At 39.4% G+C, this 20324-nt stretch overlaps 1 protein-coding gene across 10 annotated transcripts in view; it reads right to left on the minus strand.

Moving 5' to 3' along the window:
* Positions 1-331: 331 nt before the first annotated feature.
* The window catches only part of AKAP8 (A-kinase anchoring protein 8), a 39778-nt gene continuing 19785 nt past the window's right edge, over positions 332-20324 (minus strand). For 2 of the 10 annotated variants that reach the window (XM_089533508.1, XM_089533525.1), the window contains 9 exons: positions 18949-19093; positions 18030-18079; positions 15774-15810; positions 11563-11644; positions 9869-10010; positions 9299-9392; positions 7740-7870; positions 5118-5213; positions 332-1669 (listed from right to left, as the gene is read on the minus strand). In XM_089533508.1, coding sequence (XP_089389634.1) covers positions 1223-1669; positions 5118-5213; positions 7740-7870; positions 9299-9392; positions 9869-10010; positions 11563-11644; positions 15774-15810; positions 18030-18079; positions 18949-19093 — 1224 coding nt within the window. In that variant the 3' untranslated portion in view covers positions 332-1222. Of the gene's footprint in view, positions 1670-2550; positions 2767-3383; positions 3578-5117; positions 5214-7739; positions 7871-9298; positions 9393-9868; positions 10011-11562; positions 11645-15773; positions 15811-18029; positions 18080-18948; positions 19094-20324 lie in introns of those variants that run through there. The other 8 variants (XR_016281971.1, XM_089533555.1, XM_089533582.1 and 5 more) reach the window with 8 other exon arrangements.

Below are 20324 nucleotides of genomic sequence, written 5' to 3' on the forward strand. Positions count from 1 at the left end.
AAAAGAAAGGTAAAGGTTAATAAAATGAAACGAAACACACATTCCAATAAGAAGCTTCCCTGCTTACACGAAACAAGGTATTTGCCTGCTGGCAAAAGACAACCAGGAAGGATGCCAGCCTCTTTTTGAATGAAGTTCCAGAGGGTGGGAGAAACCACTGAGATGTTTCTCTCTTGTGTCCTTACTAAGAGAGCCTGTGATGGTGGCAGAATCTCGAGAAAGCCTTCCCCTTAAGAGCTTAAAACTCTGACAGGTTTCTATGGGGAGCTACAGTGTTTCAGATAGTATGGACTTAAGGAATGTTGCGAAACCAATTAAAACCAGATACCCATTTTTCAGTTTCAGAAGTTTATTTAAATGGTATGTAAAACAAAGGGCTTTGTAATTATTGAAAAGAAAAAAAAAACATCCATTCCACTGAACACATTATGCTACAAGTAATCACTCAGTCATAACATTAACAAATCCACTCTCATGTTCATGGCCATGGTACCACTTCAATTCTTCCAGGATAATATTTGGCAATCTACTCTGTACATTATATTCCTGTGACTCTGCTTATAAAGGAAGGGAGGTTTTAGTGTTGGCATAACCTTTCATATTCAGCCTATGCTTCTCTAGCAGCATAAGATGTACAAACTATATCTTACTTTACAGAAAAGTTGAAATGGTGCACAATATTAATGTAACTCAGTTGTGATGCACAATCAACTTAGTGTTTCAAATTATATAGTTACAATTGCTATTTTTCATGCAATACTTGAAACCAAATAAGTGAAATTAACAGTCCCCAATGGCAGAAAACCTGTACTCTTAAGAATTTAATTGAGCAAACATTTTCACAGGAATGAATAGAAAAATTTAACTAGACTACTTCCTTATTAACAAGAGAGTCAATATAGTTTTCAAATGAAGGTGTATTCCATCCATTCCAAAAACGTATGAGCTGATAGGGCGATTAATTATTAATATTTATTTTTTAAACAGTGCTATTCATTCTAAATGCAAGAAGGTATCAATTTACAGTTTTCTGGACTCTCCCTTTTCTACAAAAAGTTAAACCACAAGACTGCTTCCACAGAGAATAGTGGGATGTCTTCTTTCAAAATGAGAAGAAAACAGACAGTACAGACCTGTACTGAACTGACAAAGACTAGGTGCAGATGGGATAGGGAGATTATACAACTAAGAATAGCTTGCCTTCACAAAAGCATTCATATGTTCATTCCTGTGGCAGATCTGCAGTTACTACTACACCTCGCTCCTCCCTGGTATCTTTGCTTTCAGTGGTTTCCATTTCAGAGGAGTTCTCCGCTCCTGTTCCTACATGTTGTTGCTGCTCCACTTGGATTTCTGCTGATCTCTTTTCCAAATCTCCTTGACATGAGGATGACAGCTCTTCTACTGTTCCTATAGCCGCTGTTCTCTCTTCTGCCTGCTGCTGGTTCTCTACAGGTTCATTTTTAGAAAAATCTGCAGCAGGGAAGACTCTCTTAGCCCCTCCTGGTTTGGCAGTTTCACCAGCCTCATTGGTTTTGACCTCATCCCCGGTATTCTTTTTTTCCTCTACAGTAGTACTTTCTGTGGCTCTTTCACCATCTGCCCCCTCTACAGCTTCAGATTCATCAACATCTTGGTCAGTGTTCTCATCTGTAAATGGGTCATCACCCTGACAAAGGGAGGAAGCATATTATCAATATTGCAGAATCATCTAAAGTTCTCTTAGAGAAACTCAGGCCTAGAATGTAGAAATTTGCAATTGAGTAATTGAAATCTAATGCCCTCATTTCAAAAGTGAAGAGCATAAATCCCTGTTCTGTCTAAAACTACTTAAGTGATCAGACCACATTTTAACTAAAACCTTTACTTGATCCTACCACTACCTTCAGTCTATGAAGATGGCACTATATGAAATCTATGAAGTCTCCATTTCAAAAGAATAAGAATGGGATGTAATTTGCTGAAGTATTTTTACTGTCATGTCAGAAAAGGACAATACCGTAACAGGAAAATGAAGGAAATCAAAATATACTACCTATGGCCTGGGAAATCTGCTGATTTCTCAACTTAATTTTTGAACACCTGGCACAAAATGCCATGTTCAATAAATACCAAGTTATTTCAGCAGCTAAGATGTAACTCCTTCATCATTCTATTTCAGCATTACCAAAGTCCAGGTCTTGACATATGGTTATAAACAAATGATGGCTACTTCACATATTTTGGTCATTTTGTTAAGCAAAACACACTCTCTGTCTTATAAAAGACCATGAAGACTATACTGGAAATTCCCCATAAAGAAGTCATGCTAATCTTCCTCAGACTGAAGTCTGAGCTTATAACTGCCCAACTTGGCTCTGATCTGGTTTGGTTCAGTTTTCTATTCTTTACTAAAGAAAACAATTTATAGAAACAGTAGTTGTATACTAGTGCTGTTCTGTTGTTGTTGTGTGCCTTCTAAGTAATTTCTGACTTATGGTGACCCTAAGGCGAACCTACCATGGAGTTTTCCTGGCAAGATATGTTCATAAGGGGGTTACCATTGCCTACCTCTGAGGCTGAGAGAGTTTGACTTGCCCAAGGTCACCCAGTGGGCTTCCATGGCCGAGCGGGGATTCAAACCCTGGTCTCCAGAGTCGTAGTCCAACGCTCAAACCACTACACCACACTGGCTATTGGATCTCAAAACCACTGCATAGCCCATACCGTCATAACATGCTTAAGAACATTTCCTGCCTTCTTGCAGATCACTCATATGTGACTGACCTGAAACAGATGTAGAAGGGAAGAAGGCAGAATTCCAAAGCAGAAATCTATCCCATAATCTAATAAAATGCAAATGACAGTTTCTGAACTCATATGCACGTGAGGTACAGAAGTTCATGGGCCCTGCTTTTTCAGCTATATCCATTGAACCCCACCCACAAAAACTGGACCTGACAGCTGAGTTATTTTCTGCACCCAACAACAGAGGATTTCTGTTTTATTACCCAACTGGATCAAATGCAGACCAGACTCTCTTCATAAATGAAGAACCATGCAGGTGAAAGACAGTAGTGTCATCTTCTCTGGCTGAAAATGAACCAATCAGCCTGATTTACTGATATTTTGGAGTTTCACAGAGCTCTAGGCTCTACCCTGCGATATGGATTTGTCCATCAATCGCTAGAAAAATATGTTGGGAGGGATTCAGAGTCCCAAACTGGTTGAGACTATCAAAGGCTTCCTCAGGAAGGGCAAAAAGCCAAAATCCTTTAAAGAATGAAGCAACAGGTAAGTGTTCAAGAATTATCTCTTGATGCTAACAGTCTCACCCTGCCTTCAGCCTTCCTTTCATGGGGAAGGTGATGAGAAGATTTTTGATGGGGCAACTCTGGCATTACCTGGAATCCTCAGATTTCCTTCACCCCTTTCAGCTTGGTTTTGCACCTGGGTATGGTACGGAGACTGTGCTGGTTGGGTCGTAGATCTCCTCCTGCTGATGGACAAAGGTCAGATGTCCATGCTGATTCTGTTAGACCTGTCGGCAGCCTTTGATACTGTTGATCATGAGGTGTTGCTGAGGCACCTGCGAACCCTAGCAGGGGTAGACGGAGTTGCGCTTGAGTGGTTCCATTTTTTCCTCTGAGAGGTCCCAGAGGGTGGCACTGGGCAACTGCTCATCTGCCCCAAGGGCTCTCTCATGTAAGCAGGGTTTATTCTGTCACCCCTCTTGTTCAACGTGTATGAGAGGCCGCTAAAGAAGACAGCCTCAGTATATGGGCCATCAGTGCCAACAATAGGCTGATGTTCTCAGCTCAAAGTCTCTTTCACTGGGCCCAGAGAGCGGAGTCTCACTTTTTACTAGTGTCTGCTGGCAGAGACTAGTTAATTGACAGGTGGGCATTCTGTATAAAACCAAAGTATTGCCAAAAATTGGGTGGGGGACATGGCAAATGCAAGATCTACCCCCCTATGACATGTTTGCCATAAGAGGGTCCTACTGAATCTTGAGTTGCTCCTGGATTCCCAGGACACAGTAACAGCCATACTTGTGTCTTTTCATCTTCACCTGGTCAGCTGGTGGCAACCTTTCCTCTAAGAAATGGAACTCATCCATGATCACATATACTACATGAGCAAACCCTTGATGGTCAAATGGAAGTGTCCATGGGACCATAAATACCCATTTAGGCGGACACAGCTCCCATTACAGATTTATCACACTGCTACTTTTGTGACTATGCTGTACTCAGAAGTGTAAAATGCTAGTCTAACCTACAGAACCATAATTAAGTACTTTTGAGGCCTTTTGTCATTTCATGTACTACCTCTGATATAAATGGTCTCCCATAAATGATCTCTGGAGACAATATAGGAACTAAACATAAATGTTCTGACTTTGTAATGTTGTTTCCAGCCAGAACTACTAGCCTATTAGGGAAACCAAAAGCAGAACTTCCCTTTTCACTCGAGAAAAAGCCTCCCCTCCCCTCCCCCCATTCCTATGAGCAGAGAACACAATGCTTTATTTCCAAAACAGATAATATTTCAAACACTGTTTAAGCTGCACTGGTTCTACACTGAACTATTTTACACTTATATTTACCAGATTTTTAAATTAATTTGTCAAATTTTAATTTCACTGCCTTTACCAAAATGTAAAAGCAGCAGGAAATTTTTAAAAAATATATACAGTCGCCCCTCCGTTTTCGCAGAGGATCCATTCCAGGACACACACACCCCTCACAAAAACAGAAATTCGTCTAGATTCAAGCTCCACTGGCTTGAATGGTGGCGTGCACCCCATTTGATCCCCCTCCGTTTGCCGCCCATGAACGGGCAAGGGATGTGGACTTCAAGTCTGCAAAAACAGAAGGGTGACTGTATATACAATCTGCTTACTGCAAATGTGAGTATCCAACACATGTGGAATAAAAGATGAATTGCTCAAAGAAGCAGAAATTATTTTAGGCTTGAACTATGTATACAACAGCAAAGCAATGGCCTTGCTTTCCTCCATCTTCTGTGAAAGTCACATGCAACATACTCAGCAATACTAGTGAAAGGCTCAGTTAAGACCAAACTAGAGGTTTGAGAAGGCGCAGCACTGAGCAGCAAATATCCCGCTTACTTACCTTGAGGTACTTTTCTAGCATTTTCACTATGTGCTTGCTATTTAGGACACTCTTAGCTACATGGAAACTGGCCTTCTTGAAATGTTCTGCTGCCATCTGGAAGTAACAGGTAAAAGAGATTATACTGGTTAAGTATACAGTAAGCAAAACACAACATTCCTAGCTATCTCTCTTCTTATTTCACAGAATCAGCTTGGTGCTCACAGGCATTCATGAATCTTGTAACAGACAAATATCTAAAACTAAAGATGGTCCCAGTTAGAGGAGGCAAAGGTACTGGAATACACTACAAAATATACAAGAAAAATCCTCTTACCAAAGAATTCTTGGTGAGGTTTTTGTCTGGTCATTCACAAATTACATAGTATATGATCCATTCTACTCATAAGACAATCCTGCTGGATGAAGGAGATTTCTGATTATCCTTCCTCTCTGCAGTCCCCTCACCTCCCAAAATCTGATGGAGGGAATACTCCAAAGAGTATGAAAAGTTGCTGGGAGGCAGTTGGGAAAATGAATAAAAATAACACTTCCATGGAAGTAAGGTTTATTCTTGAACCAAGCCACAATAATAAAAAATGGAGAAAGTGTTTATAGACATTAAGCATAAGGAGTGGGAAGTGAGATATGTTTAAATGACTAGAAGATTTTTAGGCCTCCATACTGACAAGGTGAGCAAATCTCACTACCAGAGGAAGCATAATTGTTAGTGTTTTAACAACTGTTACTCGATATTAAAAAAAAACCTTGTTTATGTTTAACAAAACTTACTTTTTTATTACTCTTATATAGTTAATTCATAAAATAGCCAGTAATTTCTACTGCCTGAGTACAGGAATATATTGCATGTCCCTTTCATTCTATCTTGAATTGAAAAATCTGGATTTAATTTTAATCCCATAAAGGACAGAACCCATATGTCCACATTTTGACTATAATGCTAGAACAAATTATACAGACATCACTGAAACATGAAAGCAGCAAACAATAAAGCATCCATACACTCTAGAAGTCCTCTCTTCTACCAGTCACCAAAGAAAAACTTTTCCTAGCCCTATCAATGTCAGGATGTTGTACAGGATGGCAGGAACTCTCTCTCAAAGAGTACAGATGACCTCCACAGAAACCCCTTTCGTTTGTGTAGCAGTGCATGGTTTGTAGGCCTCACATTATGATCTCTGATAACTTTAAAACTCTATATGCATCATCACACTACAGTCATCACTCCACATTTGCAGGTTAAACAATCAAGGGTTTGATTATTTGCAAATAAATGTATTTGCCATTGCCTCTGCTGCTGGCCTACACCACTTTTAACAGAGACTTTAATAACACAAGTGTTGCTAGGAGGAAATCCAACTGGCAGGGTGGTTGGGCTGTTCCCTTGCTCATTTTCATTGGTGGGAGGGATGAGACTAGTGTCCCTTTCCTTCCTCCTCCTGCTCCTCTCATCCTTTCCCCTGTCTGTGCGATTGAGGGAATGAGCAAATGCAGCCACACCCAGCCCTTCTGCCAGTACAGGTACTTTTTAAAATGTTAAATATGGTTTGGGTGTTTCCACTTTTGCAGGAGTCATGTGCCCCTAACCCCCATGAATGTTGGTGGCCAACTATAATTAGTTGTTCAGTGCACACAAAAAATGTTGTCCTGTACTTGCCATAAAATGTTCTGGAAAGACCTTTTTGACTTGTTCATTTTTTGGAAGAAGATTTTTCTGCCACTTGAGATACCTGCTTTCTGGGTGAGAGGTGCCTAACAAATCTCAAAAACTTTTTTTTCCTATAGTGAAGTAACTCTCAAATTGAGTGACCTACTAGGCCTTGAGCAGAGAAATATTTTATTAGCAACCAAAAACTATAAATCCCAGATTGGGATTTAAGGATCAGGTACAGATAATCTCTTTAAGCATTAATTAATGAATAAGACTGAAAACCTGAACAACATCCTAAAAAGAAAGCCCTAATCAATTCAGTAGAAATTACTGTACATACTCAACTATAAGTTGATCTTGTGTACAAGTCAAGGGCAGAATTTGGGCCCAAAATCACAGAATTTACTATGACCTGAGGGAAAAATCAAGGGTAAAACTTTGGGGTATGCAACTAAAGATGCAAAGGAAATAATGCCAAAGAATTTACAAAATTCCAGCAGTCATAACTGTTCATGTTCACCCTCAAGGCTGAATGGATGAGGAGGGAACCAAATTGTGGCTATGCAATGTATGGGGTAGGTGAGCAGGCACAGGGCTAAGAACAAGCACATTGCTACTAGTGTGGGACTGACTTCGGTACTAGTATATTGTGACTTTCTCATGAATTCAGATGGTAAAAAAAGAAAAAACATTCAGCGACTGAAGGCACTGCATAACAATTAACATGCCTCTTCAGCCACCTCCGTAGCTGACCATGTTGGTTCAGGCATGTTAGTCACCAAGGTTGTTGCCTTGTCAAGACTTCCTTTAACTTGACTCATATGGAAACGAGCATTGATCCATGAATAAGCCGATCAGGGTTTTCAGGGCAAAGTTTTAGATTAATTTTTAAACTTATAATTGAGTATATACAGTACTTCAGTAAATGTGGACAGGATTGTAGTGTAAGATTTCTCTTCTGGAGCGCTTACCCTGCGATTCCTGTTGTGATCAACAGACCGCAAGTGTCTCTGAAGAAGTTGTTGTTGTGCTGGAATTAGCATGTCACAAGCCATGCAGTGAGCTGCTTCTATCTTTTTAAAAAAGTGCTCTTGGGAAATTCCTGAAAAAGTACAAACATGAAATAGATTCGCAACCATTGATTATAAGCAGCTCTAACACCATTCCCACCAGTGGCCTGCATCAATCATTTTAAGCAAAGAAACTAAACTTACTGGGCATGCCACTGCAAAAAACAAAAACAAAAAAACCTATCAGTCACTAGAACACTGAAAGTACCTCAAAAGTGCTAGTTCACTTCAAAATATACTGGGGCAGTCTCAGACCCATGTATATGAAAAGTGAACATAATGGCAATATGAATAATGTGAATGAAGAAACCATGCCCAATCAACTGCTGCAATTTCTTCTGTCCCTTTGCATCTCTTGCTCTACCTAACAGCAAACTTAGCCACTGAATGCTAAATGACAATAGCTAAATATTACCACTGAGGTAGGTATCCACTTGCCAGTGAAGAGTGAGATTTGCAGAAGTATAAAAGATAATGTAAAAAAAACCAAAGTGGTATTGAGTATCTTTTGGGGCAGGGGAAGAAAGGTGATAAAATGACTGACTGGCATAATCACTAAGAATATCCTACACAACATTTTGTTGCAGACTCTACTTGTAAAGACTGTTGACATCACATAATTCTGTGTCCCCTTCACTTATATCTCAAAAAATGTTGCTCTCACTATGCTACTCGGAGCTTCTTGGAAGTATCAAATCAGCCACTTCTAAAAATAAGATGCTGGCATAGGCAGAACCTTGGCCTGATCCATTAGAGCTCTTCTTTTGTCCAGAAGTGAAGGAAAGCTAACCTATCCCAATCAAGTTGTATAAATGGATCTTTGCAGTCTTTAAAGGAAGTTATTTAAGCAATTCTTCAATTTTGTCTTTCAAGGTCCTTTACATCTATCATCTTATAAAAACCAGTCCTACGTCCCTAGAATAGGAAACACCTGAAGTGGTACCCTACCATAATTGGCAAGCCAATTTTCAGAGCTCTAATTTCTCCTTAAATTTTAAAAAACCAGCATGGTTATAAAAATAGGATTAAAGTATCAAAAACATTGTCTTAAAAAAGCAAAAATAACCTTCTTTACAGGGTTGCTCTAAAGATGAAAATGTGATAACATTATATATGGACACTCTCAGTTCACTGAACGGAAATCAAAATGTAAATGTGAGATAAACAAAGCTATTTAGAAGTAAGACTTAAGGATTTATCTGTTTCTCCCTTTTTGTCCAGTTTCTGCCATCTCTACTGCAAAATAATTCTCTCATCCCACTTACTCTATGCTGCCTCAGTTCAGATCCTGCCAAACTTTTTAAGTGCAGTTGCTTTTCTTATCACAGGCTGCCCTAGCATTGTCCCAGGATTATCCTTAATGAAGGCCTGAAGAATAGTGCACCACTGCACACTCCTTCTAGAAGATGGTAATTAAAGAATTAATGATAATTGTCTCTGTTTAATAATGTTTTATTTACCTTTGAAAGGGTCTGGTTTTGGTTTGGTGCCCTCTTTCTCTGTCAGCTCTTGTCGGCGCTTACCAATTTTCTTATTTCTATTTACAATATATTTCTGCAGATAGAGAGATATATCTCAGTTCCGCAAACATGAAATAATAAAAAGTTGACTGTAAGTTTACACACCATACTAATAATTCATGTCAATAATCTCTACTCAATTTGTTCTTTTCTGGAGGATCTGAACACAACCACGAATTAGTGATTTTTTTTTTTTTTGCACTAATATCTTCAAATAAAAGCCTTTTTTCCACTAAAGAAAGGGTATCATAGAAACAGCTTTAGGAAAATTGTTCTGTGATTAGGGAAGTGCTACAGAGAATCATGGAACATGCAGCAAGTGACTTAATAGTAGACTAGCATACCTAGTTTTACATGAAAGTGCAATAACTCATTTTGGCAACTCTTTAGGCAACAATAATCTCAACTATTTCCACTCTAGAATTTGTAAAATACTATAATTATAAAGCAAAATTAACTTTTGTTATAGTTATAGTACTTTCCAAAAGTAAGAGTTTAAAGATGACATACTTGCAGGAATTCTACGGTCTTGTCAGGCAGTTTGGTCCCAATATATTGCAAAACATCTTTGTGAAATTTGCTCTGTAAATGCTTCTCCATTTCTTCCTCTTCAAGACTTCGAAATTTGCATACAGAACAAGCAAACTGGATTCTGAAGGAAGACATTTAAATTGATTTGTGTTACATTTATCAGAAGTAATAATTTATTTTCTTTTTTTACAAAAAATTGAATCTGTCTACAAAAATATATAGCACAAACTCTACCATCCTGACAGAAGCTATTACGTTTGGACTCTAAAATTCCTATATCATTTCAGTGTGGTACTCTGTGCTATGATAAAATGCACATAGCTTTTCTGCATTTCAAAACTAAAGCTACAATATATTTTCATTTTAGGCTTGGTAACACTTCAGGTTCTCTTGCTGTTATTCTAGAAAAAGGGCAGGGACACCACAAGACTTACTGAATGATGGGTTTTCACGGCACAGCACCAGAGTGTATCTGTTTTTAGGTTCTTTGAAAAGGCCTTTACTTGTACCAACAAAGACAATTTTAGATTATTTCTTCTTCATAAAACATTGTTCTATAAAGCAGACATAATTTAAAATACACTCGAACCTTCACCAAACTCCCTGTCTGACTACATAACACATCCACCATTTTTTTTAATCTTCCCTCTAAACACAGAGAAAAAATGGACAAAAGCAGAGAAATCTGAAGCACCTACTCTTGTAAAAAGGTTTTAGGCCTGAATCCTATTGTTAGTTCCAGCTAAAGCAGATGCACTGAATCAATGAAACTTACAAAGATGTTGACTTATCAAGTGATTTTTTGTTTGTTTGTTTAATTGGTTGGTAATTCTTGGGCAAGTTACATTCTCTGAGCCTCAGGTTAGAGCAAACCTCCTCTGAATGAATCTTGCCAAGAAAACTCCATCACAAATTTGCCTTTTCAGGGATTATAAAATGCTTTAAGGGTCCCTTTGGTACACAAGATACTTAAACAATATTTAAAATACCAGTAATTTCCTTGTTAGTGAATTGCCCTGTAAGTCTTGCTCTGTTCCAATTATTTCATTTGGTTCCTTCTCAGTGCCCGCTAAAGACTTTGTATATTAAGATACTTACAGGGCAATTCACTAACAAGGAAATTACTGGTATTTTAAATTTTGTTTAAACTATATAATTCTTTCAAAAATGCAGATCCAAACAGTTTATGATAAATTGTCAACACACTATTCCTTAATGTTCTTGATGGCATATTTCTCAGCAATACAGGAATGAAACCACCTTGCTATCTACAATCTCAATCTTGACGCTCCATTTCTCTGTATACTCTATTTCCATGATTTGTGTAATATTTTTCATTGGTACATTTTTGTGGCTATTCAGACAGCAACAGAGTATTCCTAAGGAAGACTGATTTGCTCCCCTTGAGCTGGCAAGCAAGTTCCTGTGATGCCAGCAAAATTGTTAAACTTGCTGTTTTAAACTGGACCCAGTCATAAAATAAGAATGAAGCAGCTAGGTAACTTAAATGAAACCTGAACATACATAGGATAACATCTATCACAGCTGCTGTGTACTCAAGACTACGTATGTGTTACCCAGTATTATTAAAAAAAAAGGAATTACACTTGGAAAAAATATTTTAAAAGCAACAGTTTTTCTAGATACAAAAGGGTTTTAATTAATTTAATTACCTGTCCATAGCGCGGTCACGCATTCGATCCCTTTGCCTCTGTTTTTCTTTTCTTTGCTTTGATTCTTCATCATCACCAGTTGCTATAAAAAGTTATTAAGACAGATTTATATTAATAGTTTTGTCCAACACTTTTACAAACAAGGCAAGAGACAGTGAGGTTAAGAAAGTAGTTCTTTGACAGGCAATATCCATTTGTTTTAGAATCTCTTGGGATCACAGTACTTTACTTTCTGGCCCATTGCTCCTTTCTCCTTGATCTGCATTATGCAGGACCAACTGTAGATCCCACTAAAAAGCACTTACCTTGTCAGTGCTTCATATGATAAAGGTAATTTTAAACAATAGTTACAGTGTTTGTCAACTCATATGTGTACACCATCTCTACACAAGCATAACCACAAAACCATAACAATGTTTGCACAAATACTTACTCGGGGGGGGGGGGGATATTACTTGCACTATGCAGAATGCAACACTGTGGACAGACTTTTCAATTGCTCCCATGAGGAAGTTGCCATCCTTCAATAAACCCTCAAAAGAGGATTAAATTACAGCAGTATAACAGTTTTGAATCTTGAGGTGAAGAATGCTAACACATATCCCCACTAAGCTATGAAGTTCTCTGGGTGGCCTTGCAGTAATCAGTTTCTTTCATGAGATGGCTAAAGGCAATAATTTATCTGCGCTCCATAGGAAAGACATGGTATATGTATAATAAATAAATACCTTCTAACAAGAAAAGAGAAGCTGAATAGTTTAATCTCAAAAATACCAAGAAAGTGGTTGTGGCAAACTGCACTCTTCCACCAGGAGAATGGACACTGTTCACGGATTACAACCGCTCTGCCCTATAGACCTCTGTGCCTGCTTCAACAAGTGTTAGAGAACTGGGAAGCCTGTAAAGAGGATCTGGAGCTCAGAAGGGAGAAGGGAATATCCTACTGCATGAGTGGACCTCTTATATAACACTGAATTTAGCTACAAATGCTAACATGTGCAAACAGAATAAATATGTCAGGATGGACCAAAATATCTCCTAGATCAGGCATAAGCAAAGTGCAAGCCTGTAAATCCTGTTGGAATGCAACTCCCATCAGTCTTAGCCTTCATAGCCAATGATGAAGAACACTGGGAACTGCAGTCCAACTTCATCTTGAAGGCTGTATGCTATCCCTCCCCAGTGCAGTGCATTTCACGCAACTCCGTCTCTTTTACTTTTCTATGATACACAGCCAAGGGAACGCTACTTGGTTATTGGGTAATGAATTGACAGCTGAACAGATGATATCTGGTTTGAAGGTAATATGATGCACAAATAATTTTTATTCATCCTGCTTGTAGACTTCCAGACCTTGCTTGGGGGCTCCAGAGACAATGGGGGAGTCACTTTTAGCATGCCAGATTAACAAAGACCATCATAATTATATGATGCAGGAAAGCAGTTCACTAAGCAGCTTTCTAGTGGTATACACCACACCAGCTGTTCAAATCATAGAATCATAGAATCGTAGAGTTGGAAGAGACCACTAGGGCCATCCAGTCCAATCAAAGCATCCCCAACAGATGGCCATCCAGCCTCTGTTTAAAGACCTCCAAGGAAGGAGACTCTATCACCCTCCGAGGGAGTGCATTCCACTGTCGAACAGCCCTTACTGTCAGGAAGTTCCTCCTAATGTTCAGGTGGAATCTCTTTTCCTGTAGCTTGCATCCATTGTTCCGGGTCCTGTTCTCTGGAGCAGCAGAAAACAAGCTTGCTCCCGCTTCAACATAACATCCTTTCAAATATTTAAACAGGGCTATCATATCACCTCTTAACCTTCTTTTCTCCAGGCTAAACATCCCCAGCTCCCTAAGGCGTTCCTCATAGGGCATGGTTTCCAGACCCTTCACCATTTTTATTGCCCTCCTTTGGACACGCTCCAGTTTCTCAATGTCCTTTCTGAATTGTGGCGCCCAGAACTGGACACAATATTCTAGGTGGGGCCTGACCAAAGCAGAATACAGTGGCACTATTACTTCTCTTGATCTAGACACTATACTTTTATTGATGCAGCCTAAAATTGCATTGGCCTTTTTAGCTGCCGCATCACACTGTTCACTCATGTTCAACTTGTGGTCTACTTGGACTCCTAGATCCCTTTCATACGTAGTTTCATTCAGCCAGGTGTCCCCCATCCTATATCTGTGCATTTTATTTTTCCACCCTAAGTGCAATACCTTACATTTCTCCGTGTTGAATTTCATTTTGTTAGCTTTGGCCCAGCTTTCTAGTCTATTCAGGTCATTTTGAATCTTGATCCTGTCCTCTGGGGTATTAGCTATTCCTCCTAATTTGGTGTCATCTGCAAATTTGATAAGTATTCCCCCAATTTTTTCCTCCAAGTCATTGATAAAGATGTTGAATAACACTGGGCCCAGGACAGAGCCCTGTGGGACCCCACTGGTCACTTCTCTCCAGGATGAAAAGGAGCCATTGTTGAGCACCCTTTGCGTTCGGCCGGTCAACCAGTTACAAATCCATGTAACAGTTACCTTGTCTAGTCCACATTTTACAAGCTTGTTTGCAAGAATGTCATGGGAAACCTTGTCAAAGGCCTTACTGAAATCAAGATATACTATATCCACAGCATTCCCTTCATCTACCAAGCTGGTAATTTTATCAAAGAAAGAGATTAGATTTGTCTGGCATGACTTGTTTCTCTGAAACCCATGTTGAGTTTTTGTGATTATGGAATTGCCATCTAGATGTTCACAGACTCTTTGTTTAATTACCTGCTCCAGAATCTTTCCTGGGATTGATGTCAGACTAACTGGACGATAATTGTTGGGATCCTCTTTCTTCCCCTTTTTGAAGATGGGGACAACGTTTGCCCTCCTCCAGTCTGCTGGGACTTCTCCTGTTTTCCAGGAGTTTTCAAAGATTATTGCCAATGGCTCCGATATTACATTTGCCAGTTCTTTTAATATCCTTGGATGGAGTTCATCTGGTCCCGGAGACTTAAATTCATTTAGATTAACAAGGTGTTCCTCTACTATCTCCTTACTTACTCTGTGCTGAAATTCCCCTATTCTGTCCTCTGCTCCATTATCCTCAGGTTGAGCACCCTTTGCCTTTTCTGAGAAGACTGAGGCAAAGAAGGTGTTGAGTAATTCTGCCTTTTCTCTGTCCCCTGTTAACATTTTGCCATCCTCTTGATGCAGTGGCCCTACCATTTCCTTCTTCTTACTTTTGCTGCGGACATATCCAAAAAAGCCCTTTTTGTTGTCTTTAACCTCTCTAGCAAGCCTGAGTTCATTCTGCGCTTTAGCTTTTTTGACTTTACCCCTGCACATGCCTGCTATTTCTTTGAATTCCTTTTTCGTGATTTCCCCCCTTTTCCATTTCTTATGCATGTTCCGTTTCAAACTTAGCTCAGTTGAAAGTTCCTTAGTCATCCATCCTGGTTTCTTGAGACACCTCCCATTTTTCTTTTTCACTGGAACTGTTTGAAATTGTGCCTTCAGTATCTCCCTTTTGAGAAAGTCCTATCCATCCTGAACTCCTTTATCTTTTAGTATTTCTGACCATAGAATCGCCCTCAGTACTTCTTAAGTTTACTGAAATCCGCTCTCCTAAAGTCTAGATTGCGTGTTTGACTATGCCTGGCTTCTCCTTTCCACTGTATTACAAACTCCAGGAGAACATGGTCACTTCCACCTAATGATCCCACCACTTGCAGCCCATTAACCAAGTCATCCTTGTTGGTTAGGATCAGATCTAAAATAGCTGACCCCCTTGTTGACTCTTCCACCTTTTGGACAATGAAATTGTCTTCCAGGCAAGTGAGGAATTTGCTAGACCTTGAGGATTTTGCTGAGTTTGACTTCCAGCAAATAACAGGATAGTTCAAGTCACCCATCACTACTACATCTCTCCTTTCTGACTGTGTGGTCATCTGTTCTAGAAAGATATCATCCAATTCCTCAGTCTGACTTGGGGGTCTGTAGTAGACTCCCACCATAACATCCTTGTTGTTTCCCTCCCCTTTAATTTTTATCCAGATGCTCTCCACCTGGCTTCCATGATATATACCTATTGTTTATATTATTTTAAGGGGGAAAGTACATGAATTCTACAGTGAATCGGTAGAGATATTATACAATTTTAGATTGAACTTCATTTTTGATTAAGGAAAGAAATACATGCCTGCTAAATAAATCTCATCCTACCTTTCCCCTTGAGTGCTTCATTGCCTCCCCTGTGCTCCTTTAAAAGAAAAAAAAAAAAAAAACAGGAGGGAAGAATTAAGGTCATTAATTCTACATCTCGATAAAGTTCCATGCAAATTGTGCTGCACTATAATTCCAATAAAAGTATCAATGTCAACTGATTGCTAGATCTAAAGATGAAAATAGTACTACTATTTTTAAGGAACAGTTGTCACAGAACCATAGAGTTAGAAGAGACGTCAGGGCTATTAAGTCCAACTCCCCTCCCATGCAGGAAGACAAAGCTCTAAGGACCTCTGACAGATGGCCATCCAGCCCCTGTTTAAAAATTTCCAAAGAAGACTGCACCACACTGAGGCAACATATCCACTGTCAAACAGCTCTTACTGTCAGCAAGTTCTTCTTAATGCTGAGATCTCCAAAATGTAACTTTACCTGTGTAGGCTTGTGACTCTTAACATGGACACTTTTCTTCTTCTTTATGATTTTTAACATCTTTTGCCAGATGAAGAAGACAGTGGAGCTTGCATTATGTATTTTGTGCATTTTGGTTGGCCAATAAAGGAATCACTCTGTTTTGGATTTTGTTTTGTTTTCCTGTCTGAGTGATGGTAGATTCCTTCCAACAGATATCTGAGTCTTGTAACAAGTCAAAAATGAGACACACAGCCCATATTTCAAAAGCACGGGCCAAAATCCTCTCTAATGCCAAAACAGTAGAAAGTCTTGCAGGCCAACTTACTCAGACTGGAAGAGTAACATGGAGAGGGAGTATAAAAATGACCAATACAACAGTGGCATGGCATGAAGCTTCAGTATTTTATTAATTAATTAATTTAATTTCTATGCTGCCTTTCTCCTAGAAAGGGACCCAAGGCTTTGTTTAAAATCTGGCTGGGAGCTTCCTGCTGCATCTTGTGGACCATTCACTGGTTGTCTTAATTCACGGAAGCTGTGTCAACTAGGAGAAATGCTCATGCAGTAAACGTTTCCTTGTGCAGGCTTTGAAAAAGTACAACTGCTCAAACAGGAACTGTGCCAGCATAGTCACTATTGGATTTTGCCCCTTGTCTGATATCAAACAAAAAAAAACTGCTTCATTTATATACTGCTTCATACTGAACTAACAGTGTCTAAGCAGTTTACAACTGTATACTAATTGCCCCCAACAACCTGGGTACTCATTTTAGCAACCTCGGAAAGATGCAAGCCTGAACCCTTTCGCTGGTATTGAACTCGCAACCTTATGGTTTTGAGTGAGTGGCTGCAGTACAGGCATTTAACCACTGCGCCACCAGTTTGACAGCAAGTAATTCAAGATATTAATAGCAGGTTGAATTTCAGGATTTGTGAATTTCCTTCTCAGTTCTAAAGTGTATACAATATTAAATTCCATCAGGCCAATAATGTATTTATTGAGTTCCCTGATATTAAAATCTTGTAACTGGGATTAAACAAGAGAAAGAGTGAGATATCAAGGAGAAATGTGTTTAGATAAATCAATGCAGCAATACAGTATGTCTTGTGTACAGGAGAGTTCATTAAAGCCTGAGACTTACTTTCTCTCCTTTAAGACATCAACTCTCTCACAAAACAAGTCATGTTGGACATGCTCAGATAATGGATTAGCCTCTAGGTATGACCATGGTGGTCTACTCTAGTGTAGGAACGTAGCAATATTTATTGTTCTTTGTTCTTTTAAGGTAAACATTTTTTTAGCATGCCAGATTAACAAAGACCATCATAATTATATGATGCAGGAAAGCAGTTCACTAAGCAGCTTTCTAGTGGTATACACCACACCAGCTGTTCAAATCATAGAATCATAGAATCGTAGAGTTGGAAGAGACCACTAGGGCCATCCAGTCCAATCAAAGCATCCCCAACAGATGACCATCCAGCCTCTGCTTAAAGGCCTCCAAAGAAGGAGACTCCACCACACTCCAAGGGAGTGTGTTCCACTGTCGAACAGCCCTTACTGTCAGGAGGTTTCTCCTAATGTTGAGGTGGAATCTCTTTTCCTGCAGTTTGCATCCATTTTTCCGGGTCCTGTTCTCTGGAGCAGCAGGAAACAAGCTTGCTCCCTCCTCAATATGACATTCCTTCAAATATTTAAACAGGGCTATCATATCACCTCTTAACCTTCTTTTCTCCAGGCTAAACATCCTCAGCTCCCTAAGTCATTCCTCATAGGACATGGTTTCTTTTAAGTCACATATTTTCTTATGTTAAAGAGTTTTGAAGAAAATTACTTACACCTTTGTCTCCTTCATCTCCTAATTTGTCTTCTCCTTCTCCATCATCTGCTAAATGCACAAGAGACATTTAACAACTGTCAGAAAAACATTCCAATTCTGTACAACATAAAGAAAGCACTGATCTAGAACAGAGCTACTGTTCAGGAGGAAGCTACATTTAAATTGGAAGACTGCTTCTTAGCCAATGTGAACATGACTTTTTAGAGCATATTCTCTCAATTCTTCTTCATCCCACTACAGGGATTCAGGGTATCAATATCTTTGGAGAACTGACAATACAGTATTTCACAGTAGTACTTAAAGGGTTTTACAATGACAACGATAAAGTGGTAAGAAGACACATTTGTTGGCCTTATCCCAGGAGGTGACATTGTGGTCTTCCAAATGTTGTGGGAGTACAACTCCCAGTAAGCATATCCATGATGAAAGATGATGATACACTTGTCCCTCCATATTCACTAGGGTTAGGGATACAAGACCCCTGTGAATATGGAAAAACCGCAAATAACAAAAACACCATGTTTTACCTGAGAGGACACCTCTCTAGGAATGTCTAAGTCCTCCAGTGCAACTCTGTGATCAACGTTCAACAGACACTGACCATAGAACTGCACTGGAGGAGCTACAAATGTCTAGTAAAGTATTCTCTCTAGGCATCTTTAGGTCTTTCAGTGCAACTTTGTTAAAGTTGACCATAGTGTTGCACTGGAGGACCGAGATATTCCTAGAGAGAACATATTAATTAAATCCGTGAATAATCAAATCTGCAAATATCAAAACTGCAAATATGGAAGGATGAGTATACCTGCAGTCCAGCAACATCTTCTCATTGGTTGCCCACTCATCTTATAGCAAAGAAAGAGAAGCTAGCATGTTAGTCCTTTCTGAAACTCTCAAGAGTATAATAAAAGCTTTACCATTGTCTGAGTCATCTCTTTCACTTTCAGTCTTTGCCTGTTTGCAGTCTGGTTCATATCCACTTTGAGACAGCTTTCGCTTACGTAATCCACCTTCATTATCTGAACGCCCACCCAGATGGCCACGGAAAACTCTTCTCTTAGGCTAGAAACATAAATTGAAAGAAAAATGTTTGATATGTTCCTACATCAGCACCATCTAGGAAATGTGAAATGTTTCAGAACTATAAGGCTGGTATACTGCTGTGAGCTGGTGGAGAAAAAGTCTTTGCAGCCATAACTTTACAGAATAGTAGAGAGGAGAGGAGTAAGCCCAGGAAGGGGTCCCATACAGAGCTGTGCCCAACCATCTGATCAGGTTCCCTGACTTTGATCTACTGTCAGGGAACTGATTGTGCAAGAAGATCCCTTTCTACAAAGGCCATCAAAAGTACATAAACCAGTCCAGACACTTCCAGTGCTGGCTATGGTGGTGTGAGGAGAAGTCTGCAGGGGTCTACAAACTTTCTCAATGCGAGCAGCATCAAAGGCAGTCATAAATTCTAGAGACTGCTGATTTACGAGATCCCTGGCACGGGATTCACAAAGAGCCTCATGAAGGTCAACCCCAGCCGAAAAACCCAGAAGAAAGGGTAAGGAAAAGAAGGCGAAAAGGCACGGCAAAGGGGATAGGAGATCTGAGGCTTGGGAGTGCGGGGACCGGGGGCAGACTAGCTGCGCCTTAAATTGCAGTGAACCATAAGAGCGGAGGAAGCACTGCTGCCAGCACTAATAAATCTCCATCAAAATTACTTGGGCAAAAGTCCAGTCTTAAAAATTTGCATCTCACAGTGTGTAGTACTGAAATAGTATATCAGAATAGATATTTGCTAAAAAGAGAAGCATTGAACTTGAACTGTTCCCACAAAGGAAAAGAAAGAAGAGTGAAAGTTAAAGCGGAGGAAAGGGCTGGGAAAAAGCAATTTTGGTTTGAAGCAGATATAACTTTGTGGCAAGGAGATTAGAAGCAAGGAAAGGAGAGGGGGAAATTTTCTTTTTACAAGATTGGACAGATCTGTGACTGGAATTGAATTATAAATATTTCACAAAACCTCTCTCCCTCTCTTATGTATGGACTAGAACTAATGTTAACTCATGGACATAAATAAGTACAAAAAAGGGAAATTAATTATAGTTAATATATCGGATCGTGAAACTAAAGTTATTATAATTATATATCTGGAAATCATTGCTGAGATACAAGGACTGTTGTAAGAGTCTCCAGCTGGGCGACTACAAACTCAAGGTCAAATTTGTGGATTCAGATTGATAAGAAAGACAAAACAATTACTACCAAGACAAGACATTTAACATCTTAAGATGAATACCAGAAATCA

Source organism: Sceloporus occidentalis, unplaced genomic scaffold, assembly GCF_023333645.1.
Source record: "Sceloporus occidentalis isolate IW3139 unplaced genomic scaffold, rSceOcc1.0.p SCAF_1, whole genome shotgun sequence".
Taxonomy (NCBI): Eukaryota; Metazoa; Chordata; class Lepidosauria; order Squamata; family Phrynosomatidae; genus Sceloporus; species Sceloporus occidentalis.